This window comes from Triticum aestivum, chromosome 6A (genome assembly GCF_018294505.1).
Source record: "Triticum aestivum cultivar Chinese Spring chromosome 6A, IWGSC CS RefSeq v2.1, whole genome shotgun sequence".
In the NCBI taxonomy this organism is placed as follows: domain Eukaryota; kingdom Viridiplantae; phylum Streptophyta; class Magnoliopsida; order Poales; family Poaceae; genus Triticum; species Triticum aestivum.
The window spans coordinates 548,069,596-548,081,865 of NC_057809.1; the positions used below are offsets into that span (position 1 = coordinate 548,069,596).

General features: G+C 51.9%; 1 protein-coding gene across 1 annotated transcript; it reads left to right on the top strand.

Moving 5' to 3' along the window:
- The first annotated feature begins 3,746 nt into the window (after positions 1 to 3,746).
- On the top strand, positions 3,747 to 5,446 carry LOC123128399 (uncharacterized). The gene is made up of 3 exons (XM_044548384.1): positions 3,747 to 4,190; positions 4,282 to 4,451; positions 5,064 to 5,446. Exons 1-3 carry the CDS (start codon positions 3,917 to 3,919, stop codon positions 5,160 to 5,162), a joined length of 543 nt encoding a protein of 180 aa, XP_044404319.1. The 5' UTR covers positions 3,747 to 3,916; the 3' UTR covers positions 5,163 to 5,446.
- Positions 5,447 to 12,270: the final 6,824 nt, after the last annotated feature.

Below are 12,270 nucleotides of genomic sequence, written 5' to 3' on the forward strand. Positions count from 1 at the left end.
CAACATATAAAAGCGCTTGCAGCATATGGGAACAACCTAGCAACATAGCCACAATCCACAGACTTGCCTATCAACGCTAACATTTCAGGTGTTGCCTGGTACCTTGGACCCGTTCCCGGTGATTTTAATGGGAATCATTAATCTCTCATAGATGAAACGCCTCGCCTCAAGTTCATTTTGAGATTGAGAATTCATGTACTCACTTATTCCGTTGCCGGCGTCTGATCAGGACTTTCTCTTTGGGAGCATTCTTCTCACAAGGACTCTCTCTTTTTCTTTTTCTGCATCCGTGGCTTTACAACCTCCATATATTTCTATGCATTATTGCATCGATTATTTGTAGTAGAGTGATTAGATTAGATTCTCAGCATTTACTTTTGGGTGTTAAAGGTCGGCGCTCGCGATTTTGTTTAATATACGTATATAGCACTCCATGTGATGCCATGGACTGAAGTATTGCAACTTATGGCATTTTGAGATCCCCCGGCGCATGATTGTATGCCTCAATTGTTTGTTGCGTAGCTGTGTCCTCGGAATCACTCCCCGGAGCGACATATATATTCCTCGAGAAAAGAAGCATTGGGCTTCCATTGCTAAATTATAACAAGCATCGCACTCTCCCATGTGAAATCATGCGCACCAGTTGTCTACCTACGAAATACATGTTGGCGTTGCTTATGGTACTACCAAATCTTCTAGACCATTACGATCCACAAATATGCAAAGCTGTGTTGTATTCATTTGCATCCCTCGAAGGGGCTGAAGAAGGCTTCATCAGTCTCCACAAGGCCAAATAATGTGAACCGCTTGTGCTAAAACAACACCAAAACAAAACGGTGTCGACAGTTTTACCCGTGGAAACGGCAAGTATGAAACGAAGGGAGGAAACGGGCAAGCAGCAGGAAGCGACCAACGAACGAAGAGGACCATCCCGGCAGTGATCATTGCCTCCGTGGCTCCGTCCAAAGTTCGACAGCTAGGAGGTGCTCTGCTGATGACCCCGGTGGAACCTGACAGAGTAGCCGCCCCAGGTGCCACCAATCGTCGCTGCACGGGCACGGGTGTGGTGTGGCTCACACTGACAACGATCAGGCGGAAAAGGCCACCGGCGGCGATGATGAGGCTGGTAGGGTTCGGTAAACAGCTGAAAATAAGTGGATACGGCAAATGCTACAGCTATAGCAGTCCACTGTAATTTGGTTGCACCATACTTCAGAGTCAAGAGTGAGCTGTGTGTTGGTACAGTATGTACACTGCAGTGTGCATGAGCTTCTACTAGTATACTAATACAATCTCCTGGCAGAGTGTCAGGCTTTGGATCTCGTGGCGAGCATGGTTCGTGGAAGCTAGGGAAACGAGCCCTATACACTACTGTATGGATAAACATACGGTCAGGGTCGGGTCAGGTCAGGTGCATACGGGTACTGCTGCTATACCACAGTAGGTACGCTGTACGCATTATTGGGGAGATGATTTCGGGTGGGCCTGCAGGCTCAGCTGGCCCATACATCCATCCATCCATCCATCCATGGCGCCATCGCGCCCGTGAACTTCATCGCTCGCCATGGTCAAGCTCAAGACACGTACGACCGCGACATGCACGTAGCATCACGCACACAACTTGCCACGAGAAGACGAGCCGTACGCCGCACCGTAGGATTCCCGCGCGGCGAAAGCATCGGTTCGAACCCGTCGTTTTCCTTCCCCGAATCGTCGACTGCGCACCCAAACGTCCACCCGAGATCCCGAGCAACGTCGACCGGAGCCGGCATAGCATCTCGTTCACTTCACCCGCCGAGGCACGCATGTGAAAACCAGCGGCGCGGCGGCGCAGGATTTACGGCCGGTTTCCGGCGCTCGGGGCCGGCCGGTATCCTTGAATTGAATCCTCGACGAGGCGATGCGGACGGGACATGGCCTCGCTCACCTCACACGGTCACGTCGGCGTCGGAAATCTACTGGAGAGGCGACTTTCCCGTGCGCGCAACAGTCTATCACCGCCTCCCCCCTGTGCTCACACACATGGGCAACGAATTTCTTCGTACGCCACGCACCGCCGCGCCCGAGTCCGATCGATCAACCTCAGTACACACAAACGGCGGACGCCATGGAGCCGAGGGCGAGACGCCGACTCGGGCAGGGCAGCGAGTGGCGCACATGGCCTCATAAATTCCCGCCCCGCGGGGCTACGCGACCCTGATCCCGACGCCGCGCAGGTCGACGCGGACGCCCGACCCGCCGTGACAGCTTCCTCGCCGGCGCGGTGTTGACCGCGCCGCCGCAGACGTGAACACCAATTGCGCCACCACACTAAGCAGACGAAATAAGCACACAGGAGCGGCTTAATTAACGGTTGCCCTAGCCGTAAGGAAACCGATGACGAGTTGACGAGTCCGATGGCCAGCCGCATCTGTGCGGATTACATTTCCTTCTCTCCAGCAACCGGCATTTGTGTCTATTATAAAAGGCGCCCATCACTATTTTCTCCTCTTTCTTCAAAGAGAAGTGATGCCTGCCGGGAACAGTCCTGCATAAGATATTGGGTTGGACTGGCTTGTTTCCAGGGCGATGCTGGTTGGAAGCTGGGCAGGGGAATTGTCACCCGAATTTAGAAGCCCATCCCTCGCGTCACCAGGGGAGGAAGAATGATGACGAGCTTAGCAAGCCATCATAGAATAGTGATACAAGGGCAGATGAGTTGAGTATGCATATTGAGCCACGATATGTGGCGTTTATCACGGGGCCTCTCCGTGGCATTCATGAATGGGTTAGTTCGGAAATGCAACTGCAAGGGGCTCATGCTTGAGAGTGGACTTCCGGTTGCACCATACACCTATAGTTTGCGCTCCCACTAACGTCATTCGGTGCGTCGTGCGTTCAGTTCTTGCTGTTGTGATGGGAACTTAAAATTCTCCTACAGGTGAACGGCAACAAAATTCGCACTGCCGGAGCGCAACATTTTGCTTCAAGTTTAGTGCACGGCCAGCACAAATTGCACGTACGAGTGCCAAGCAATTTAGCGAGGTGCGTGCGTAGGCCCGGCGTCGAGATCAGCTCGGCGAAACCAGCAACTTTTTGCTTGATCGAAAAAGAATCTTTTGCTTGATGAGTGCATAGAATTTCAATTAATTCGGGGAGACAGGTAGATAGATATTCCTTCGGTTTTAGGGGTAGTGGATAGATAGTACTTCCTCCGATTCATATTAATTGTCGTAGTTTTAGTAAGTACAACTAGTAGATAGATAGAGCGAATCAAGTTGTGGTTGGATGGTTAGAGAGACTGTGGTATCCCAGCCCATTAAGGTTCAAATCCTGGTGCTCGCATTTTAAGATGATATGTTGGCTCGGTGTTTTGAAGGAGCTCATAGGGATAGAGTGTGCGCATGTGCATTCATAGAGGTGAGTGTATGCGCGTGTATATGAGCGCTTGTGTTTGTACTGATGTTAAAAAAAGTAGCTAGATAGATAAAAACAAAAACTGGTTAATTCGACCGATCTCCACCGTACACGACGGCCCACGAAAAGCAATCGTTTTGTAGATGCCGCCGGTCTCCGTCTCTCGCCGTTTGCTACGCCGGCCGCAGACTTACGTCTCCGACGAGCGGTGCACCCAAAAGTGAAATGCAGTACCTGACAGCGTCCGTTCACGTGGTGCTCGCGACGGTTGAAAACGAACCGGTCACCGGGACGGGATATGTACCACCACCACGGCACCACCTCGGCAACCGAGCCGTTGCTCTCTCTCCTCTTTATAAAGCACTGGTGCACCACACGCTCGCCACTTGCTCGCGCTCTCCCTCGCCCACGTTTCCCGGCCGGCACAGGGTAGGCTAAGCCAGGACCAGCGCCCAGCTCTGGTCACGGGGAGCGTGTGTGTGTGTGTGTGTGTGGCTGCGGCGGGCCGGAGCGGGCGAGGATGGGGAACTGCCAGGCGGCGGAGGTGGCGGCGGCGGTGGTGCAGCACCCGGGCGGGCGGGTGGAGCGGCTCTACTGGTCCACGCCCGCGGCGGAGGTGATGCGCGCCAACCCGGGCCACTACGTCGCGCTCGTCACGCTCCGCGTCGCCGAGGAGCGCCAGGACGCCGACGGCGGCGGCGCGCGCCGCACCGTGCGCCTCACCCGCGTCAAGCTCCTCAAGCCCAAGGAGACGCTGCTCCTCGGCCACGCCTACCGCCTCATCACCGCCAACGGTAAGCTTCGAGTCTCCGGTTCTCGTCCTCTGCCTCTTCTCCTGCAAGCTGTGCCCACTGCTAACATGGCATGGAAAAATGGTGCGTGCAGAGGTGACCAAGGCGGTGCAGGCGAGGAAGGAGGAGAAGCTGAGGAAGGCGCGGCAGCAGCTGCAGCAGCTGGAGTTGTCGACGCGGCAGAGCAAGCTGCGGCCGGCGGCGGACGGTGACGACGTCGACGACGACGACGACGAGGCCAGCTTGGATGAGAGTCTCGATCAGGTGGTTACATGGACTTAGCTCTATTCAATCCAACTACTTTTCTCTCTCTCCCCCTCGATGCCGCCATGCACGTTCTCTGCATGATTGATGCGCCTTTAATTGCCTTCTCTGCAAGGGTTGCTAGTTAGTTGTTCCTCGCGATTCTCATGTCTTCCTCAGTTCGTCCACATCAACACTGTAGGTCATCAGCTTACCGAGAAGATGAATTTTCTCTGGGTAATTGCCATTAGATTTTTCGCGGCTGCAAAATCTGCAAAGTTTTCACAGAAATCTGGTTAACCTTTAGCTCAAAGGAGAGAATCAGTTTGGAGTACCTGACACTGACAATTCTCAATCCCCAATTGACACGCATAAAACAAGATTGTAGGTGTGGTCCTGTGGATCCAACTGATTGATGCCATCGTACCGTCCACAAGGGAATTTAATGCTTAAAATAGAGGGATGCAGAATGATAAAAGAATCATGAATTCATGATGATAAATAAAATACTGAAGAGTCGCGGCTAGTGGCAGGAGCAAAGAATCGTCTGCGAGATCCCTTCTTCTGCTCCCGTTCTGAACCGCGGCAACATGCAAATGTTCCACCTTCTGACTACTCTACACCTGATTGCAGTTGGCGCGGCAGGACGGAGGAGACGGCCACCGGAGCTCCGGCGCCCGGCACCGGCAATGGCGGCCCTCGCTGCACAGCATCGACGAGGCCGCGAGCTGATGCCCGGCCATGCATAGCCCTCGGTGGATCTTCTGTATTTTCGGCGTCCACCGGGCCTCGACAGATTAATCTAGCTCGCGTCACATGGGTTGCTGCCACATCTGTGTTGGATCGCTTCTGAAGCGGCTCCGTCGATCGGAGCGTGTCCGTGTACATTTTCAGGGTTTCTCGTCAGGGTCTGTTAGTGAGAGTGAGACTGCCTTTTTTTCTTTCTTTCTCTTGATACGTTTGCACCTGATTAAGATGCATGAAAGAAGTTCACAACACGAGTAGCTAATACTACATCCATACAAGAGATGATGCCATTGCCATGTACTAATGCACCTGTGCATCGATCTCGTCCATGCTCATGGCCTCTCATGGGTGATGGCGTTTCTCTGTGCTGTGTTCTTGCAATTCTTGGCGCCGAGTTCTCAATCATAAGCACGGTGCCGGCTGCGGGCGCACCTGCAAGCAGCGGCCGCAGGTGGTGGGATGGAATCAGTCGTCTGATGAGAGCCTTTTGGGCTGGAAGCTCGTTGAGCAGATTCGCGTCGGCGCTGCGAAGAGAGTTTAAAACTTTGACGCCCACGATACCTAAGCTCTGTGTGCCTGTTTGGCGCTTTGGCGTCTGGCGACGGTGGTTGGCCACATGCTCTCTGTGGGCTGCCCTGAACAACACAGGAGCTGACATTTCCACTGTAGATTAATGGCCAAGCTGTTTGTTAGTTACTCCTACTAACCACAATTGGGGACAGTTGAATACTGGCAGCATCAGCTGCTGTGCTTACCACTAGTTAATGTGGCCGGCACCAAATGGATCCGCCCAGCCTCCCATGGCGGGGTGAGTTCCTCCGTAAGTGGCAGCTTTTGGCCACTCATGGACGCATCGACCGTATGTGGCAGCTTGGCGATGGCCGCTTTGTCCATCAAAAGGCCAATTATGCATTGCAAGATGATCATATGCTTTGGGGATCGACTGCAGGCTGGGCCCGAGCCCGCGGTCGGAAATGAAATCTTCGCTTTAGCTGGGATTTGGATTGTGTTTCTGCGCAAAAGTTACTTGTACTACGTGCTTTCCTTGTTCATCAGAACCCTGAACGAAGCTTGCTGCAGGTTGGAAGGACGACGACGGTGTGTTTAGCTCGTGTCATGTGCCGTGGAGAAGTGCCACCGGCGGACTTGGCCTGGCATATCGGGCAAGCTACCTCATGTTTGACAACGGACAAGGACAACGGAATACGTACTTGTTGGAGTACAGATCGAGACGGCTGGAGCACGTACGGAGCTACGTACAGCAACCAATGGCTAGCATTGCTATATCTCCGGTGTCCATCTTTCCGTTTCCTCGAACACACGGCACGCTCAAGCGCGTGCCTCAAATTCACGGAGCACGCACGAACTTCCGCGTGTGGCCGACTTGAAGATTTGCCACTCCACGAAAACTCAAACGTGTGCTCGGTTCGGGCCGATGACGATCTGTGGCACGTAGGCACGACAACACGTGGATTTCCCGCCATCTTCGCGGTTCAAAAAATAGTTTGGACTTTGCAGGAGGGTCCGGTGAGGGGCGATTAGAGGCTCCCTGCCTGCGTGCTGACGGCGGCATTTGTCTTCACTGCGAGGCTCCGTGCGGTTCCAGTCAGCCGCGAGATCGGGGTAATGGTGGCGTCTGTGACGTCGTTTCCTTCTCGAGGCATCGTCGTTGCAGGTTGCGACACAATGCTTGGATTGCTCTGGGGGAAACCTTAGATCTGGATTTTCCGGATCGGACGATGACAACATCTTCGCTGCCGTTTTCCCTCCGGGGGCATCGTTTTGGGGCATGAGCTGGCTGGAGGAGACGAGAGGAAGAGTGGTGTCTCATCTACCGCAAGGGCGACGGCGGGTCTCGGCGGCGGAGTTTTGGCGACGAGTGCGTGTGGATGGACGCGTGTAGGAGGGTGACACTATCTGGCGTCGACAGCAGTATGGCTTGGCGAGGTGAATGTGTTGATCGTTTCTGAAGGTGGGATGGTGGAAGATGGTGGCGGCACATCTAAAGCGTGCGCATGCGGTGCGCGCTGCGTGTCGGCCAGACCGGATGGTGCTCTCTACCTGATGCGGGGCAGGTGTGAGGCCATCGGATTAGATCGTGCATGTTCATGCGGTTCGGGCACATTATCAAGAGTGTAGGTGCTGCGACTTGTGCGCCAGCTAGGAGGCTTCGGGTTGATCCATGTATTCATGCTGTCAGACTATGCTGAATAATACCACCTCCGTAAATAAATATACACGATCTAAGCGCTCTTATGTTTCTTCGCAGAGGGAGTAATAAAGATGGTTGTATACATCAATTGACGCGGTCGGGGGTAATTCTCCTTTCGAAAATTATGACCATTTTCACATCAAAGTACTCTTTATTGCAAGGTGACCACCATATTATCTTTCACAAGCGTATCAACAATCTATACAGGTGGATCTTCCATCCACCGGCGCACACCTTAATTCTAGCTAGTCTAAATCATGGGCAGCACAATTAGTCTCTATAGGAGCATGCTCAAAAATAATATGCGGGAAATCACACGCAAGATGATGTATATCATCAGAAATTACCACCGATAGACCGAAGGAGCGACATACATTCTTCATTGTCTCTATCACCTCGATGTTGTCGGAGTTCTTCTCTATGTGGTTGCACCCGACTGTAGTTAACAAAATGAGATCAAACCATAAGGCTAGTGCCTCGGCCATAAGCGCATCTTTGCACCAATCGATTTTCTCGTTTCCTACCACGACGAATCAGCCATTCGAGTCTCCGGTGACAACGCCATACCAGCCTGTGAGTAAGTCTGGGTCAAAAGCCCCATCCATGTTCAGCTTCACATAGTTGCTCCTTTGTCTTTCTCAGCCATGTCGCTTGATCGTCGACTTTGCATCACTTGCCATAGTATAGTTAGCAACCCAAGCTCTGATTGCTATTGCTATGAAATTTGAAATTAGGTTTCTGGACCTTTTAATTATGCACTAACTTTCTCCTCTGCCGCCATAAATACCAGGAACCTAGCAATATTTTAGGATGAATGCAGCCATATTTCAACACTGCAAAAACTGGATGGTATCATTGTTGGGGATCGTTGCAGAAATTAAAAAAAAAGTCTACGCATCACTAAGATCAATCTATGGAGAAACTAGTAACGAGAGAGAGGGGAGTGCATCTTCATACCCTTGAAGATCGCGATGCGGAAGCGTTGCAAGAACGCGGTCGGTGGAGTCGTACACGAAGCAATTCAGATCGCGGCTGAATCCGATCTAAGCACCGAATAATGGTGCCTCCGCGTTCAACACACGTGCAACCCGGTGACGTCTCCCGTGCCTTGATCCAGCAAGGAGAGAGGGAGAGGTTGGGGAAGACTCCGTCCAGCAGCAGCACGACGGCGTGGTGGTGGTGGAGGAGCGTGACACTCTAGCAGGGCTTCGCCAAGCACTGCGAGAGACAAGGAGGGAGAGGGGTAGGGCTGCGCCAAGAGAGAGGGAGACTCGTGTCTCTGGCAGCCCCAAAACCCCCACTATATATAGGGGGAGGAGGGGGGCTGCGCCCCCATCAAGGGTTCCCCCCCTAGGGGTGGCGGCCAGCCCTAGATGCATCTAGGGGGCGGTCAGAGGGGGAGAGAGGGGGGCGCACCCTAGGTGGGCGTTAGGCCCATCTGAGCCTTGGGTTTCCCCCTTCTCCCCTTCCTTGCGCCTTGGGCCTCTTGTGGGAGGCGCACCAGCCCACCTAGGGGCTGGTCCCTTCCCACACTTGGCCCACGCAAGCCTCCGGGGCTGGTGTCCCCTCCCGGTGGACCCCCGAACCCTTCCGGTGGTCCCGGTACGTTACCGATAACGCCCAGAACACTTCTGGTGTCCAAAACGGGACTTCCCATATATAAATCTTTACCTCCGGACCATTTTGGAACTCCTCGTGACGTCCGAGATCTCATCCGGGACTCCGAACAACATTCGGTAACCACGTACATCTATTCCCTATAACCCTAGCGTCATCGAACCTTAAGCGTGTAGACCCTACAGGTTCGGGAGGCATGCAGACATGACCGAGACATCTCTCCGGCCAATAACCAACAACGGGATATGGATACCCATGTTGGCTCCCACATGCTCCACGATTATCTCATTGGATGAACCACGATGTCGGGGATTCAATCAATCTCGTACACAATTCCCTTTGTCTACCGGTATGATACTTGACCGAGATTCGATCGTTGGTATCCCTATACCTTGTTCAATCTCGTTACCGGCAAGTCTCTTTACTCGTTCGTAACACATCATCCAGTGATCAACTCCTTGGTCACATTGAGCTCATTATGATGATGTCCTACCGAGTGGGCCTAGAGACACCCCTCCGTCACACGGAGTGACAAATCCCAGTCTCGATTCATGCCAACTCAACAGACACTTCCGGAGATACCCATAGTGCACCTTTATAGCCACCCAGTTACGTTGTGACGTTTGGCACACCCAAAGCATTCCTACGGTATCCGGCAGTTGCACAATCTCATGGTCTAAGGAAATGATACTTGACATTAGAAAAGCTTTAGCAGACGAACTACACGATCTTGTGCTATGCTTAGGATTGGGTCTTGTCCATCACATCATTTTCCTAATGATGTGATCCCGTTATCAATGACATCCAATGTCCATGGTCAGGAAACTGTAATCATCTATTGATCAACGAGCTAGTCAACTAGAGGCTCACTAGGGACATGTTGTGGTCTATGTATTCACACATGTATTACGATTTTCGGATAACACAATTATAGCATGAACAATAGACAATTATCATGAACAAGGACATATAATAATAACCATTTTATTATTGCCTCTAGGGCATATTTCCAACAGTCTCCCACTTGCACTAGAGTCAATAATATAGTTACATTGTGATGAATCGAACACCCATAGAGTTCTGGTGTTGATCATGTTTTGCTCGTGGAAGAGGTTTAGTCAACAGATCTGCGACATTCAGGTCCGTATGCACTTTACAAATATCTATGTCTCCATCTTGAACATTTTCACGAATGGAGTTGAAGCGACGCTTGATATGCCTGGTCTTCTTGTGAAACCTGGGCTCCTTGGCAAGGGCAATGGCTCCAGTATTGTCACAGAAGAGAGGCATCGGGCCCGACGCATTGGGAATAACTCCTAGGTCGGTAATGAACTCCTTCATCCAGATTGCTTCATGTGCTGCCTCCGAGGCTTCCATGTACTCCGCTTCACATGTAGATCCCGCCACGACGCTTTGCTTGCAACTACACCAGCTGACTGCCCCACCATTCAAAATATACATATCCGGTTTGTGACTTGGAGTCATCCAGATCTGTGTCGAAGCTAGCATCGACGTAACCCTTTACGACGAGCTCTTCGTCACCTCCATAAACGAGAAACATATCCTTAGTCCTTTTTAGGTACTTCGGGATATTCTTGACCGCTGTCCAGTGTTCCATGCCGGGATTACTTTGGTACCTTCCTACCAAACTTATGGCAAGGTTTACATCAGGTCTGGTACACATCATTGTTGGAAATATGACCTAGAGGCAATAATAAAATGGTTATTATTATATTTCCTTGTTCATGATAATTGTCTATTGTTCATGCTGTAATTGTATTAACCGGAAACCGTAATACATGTGTGAATACATAAATCGTAATATGTCCCTAGTAAGCCTCTAGTTGACTAGCTCGTTGATCAATAGATGGTCATGGTTTCCTGACCATGGACATTGGATGTCATTGATAACGGGATCACATCATTAGGAGAATGATGTGATGGACAAGACCCAATCTTAAGCATAGCACAAGATCATGTAGTTCGTTTGCTGAAGCTTTTCTAATGTCAAGTATCATTTCCTTAGACCATGAGATTGTGCAACTACTGGATACCGTAGGAATGCTTTGGGTGTACCAAACGTCAGAACGTAACTGGGTGGCTATAAAGGTGCATTACAGGTATCTCCGAAAGTGTCTGTTGGGTTGGCACGAATCAAGACTGGGATTTGTCACTCTGTATGACGGAGAGGTATCTCTGGGCCCACTCGGTAATGCATCATCATAATGAGCTCAATGTGACTAAGGAGTTGGTCATGGGATCATGCGTTACAGAACTAGTAAAGAGTCTTACCGGTAACGAGATTGAATGAGGTATGGGGATACCGATGATTGAATCTCGGGCAAGTAACATACCAATAGACAAAGGGAATTGTATACGGGATTGATTGAATCCCCGACATCGTGGTTCATCCGATGAGATCATCATGGAACATGTGGGAGCCAATATGGGTATCCAGATCCCGCTATTGGTTATTGGCCGGAGAGATGTCTCGGTCATGTCTGCATGGTTCCCGAACCCGTAGGGTCTACACACTTAAGGTTCAGTGATGCTAGAGTTGTTATGGGAAATAGTATGTGGTTACCGAAGATTGTTCGGATTCCCAGACGTGACGAGGAGTTCCGGAATGGTCCGGAGGTGAAGATCGATATATTAGACGAAGGGTATTGGAGTCCGGAATTGTTCCCGGGGTACCGGGTGATGACCAGCGTGTCCGAAAGGGGTTTCGGAGGCCCCGACAAGCGTTGGGGGCCTTATGGGACAAGGGGAAGGGCCCCATCATCCCACTAAGGGGCTGAGCGCCCCTCCCACCCAATCTCACGTAACATGGAGAGGTGGGGGCGCCTCCCCTAGGGCAGCCACCCCTCCCGGCTTGGGGGGCAAGTTTCCTAGGGGTGGGGGCGCCCAGACCCATCTAGGGTTTCCCATGTGGCCGCCGCCCCTCCCCTAGGGAACCCTAGGGCGCCTCCTCCCCCCTTCACCCTATATATAGTGAGGGAGAGATAGGGCAGCCGCACCCTTCCCCTGGCGCAGCCCTCCCCCCCTCTCCTACACCTCCCCCTCCTCTGTAGCGCTTGGTGAAGCCCTGCCGGAGAACCACGAGCTCCATCACCACCACGCCATCGTGCTGTCGGAGTTATCCTTCAACTTCTCCTCTCCCCTTGCTGGATCAAGAAGGAGGAGACGTCCCCGGGCTTATTGTGTGTTGAACGCGGAGGCGTCATTGTTCGGCGCTTAGACCGAAATCGACTGCGATCTGAATCG

Coding starts and splice junctions, on each gene's coding strand:
- LOC123128399 (XM_044548384.1), top strand. CDS start 3,917: ATGGGGAACTGCCAGGCGGCGGAGGTGGCGGCGGCGGTGGTGCAGCAC. Junction 4,191..4,281: donor CCGCCTCATCACCGCCAACG/GTAAGCTTCGAG, acceptor TGGTGCGTGCAG/AGGTGACCAAGGCGGTGCAG. Junction 4,452..5,063: donor TGGATGAGAGTCTCGATCAG/GTGGTTACATGG, acceptor ACCTGATTGCAG/TTGGCGCGGCAGGACGGAGG.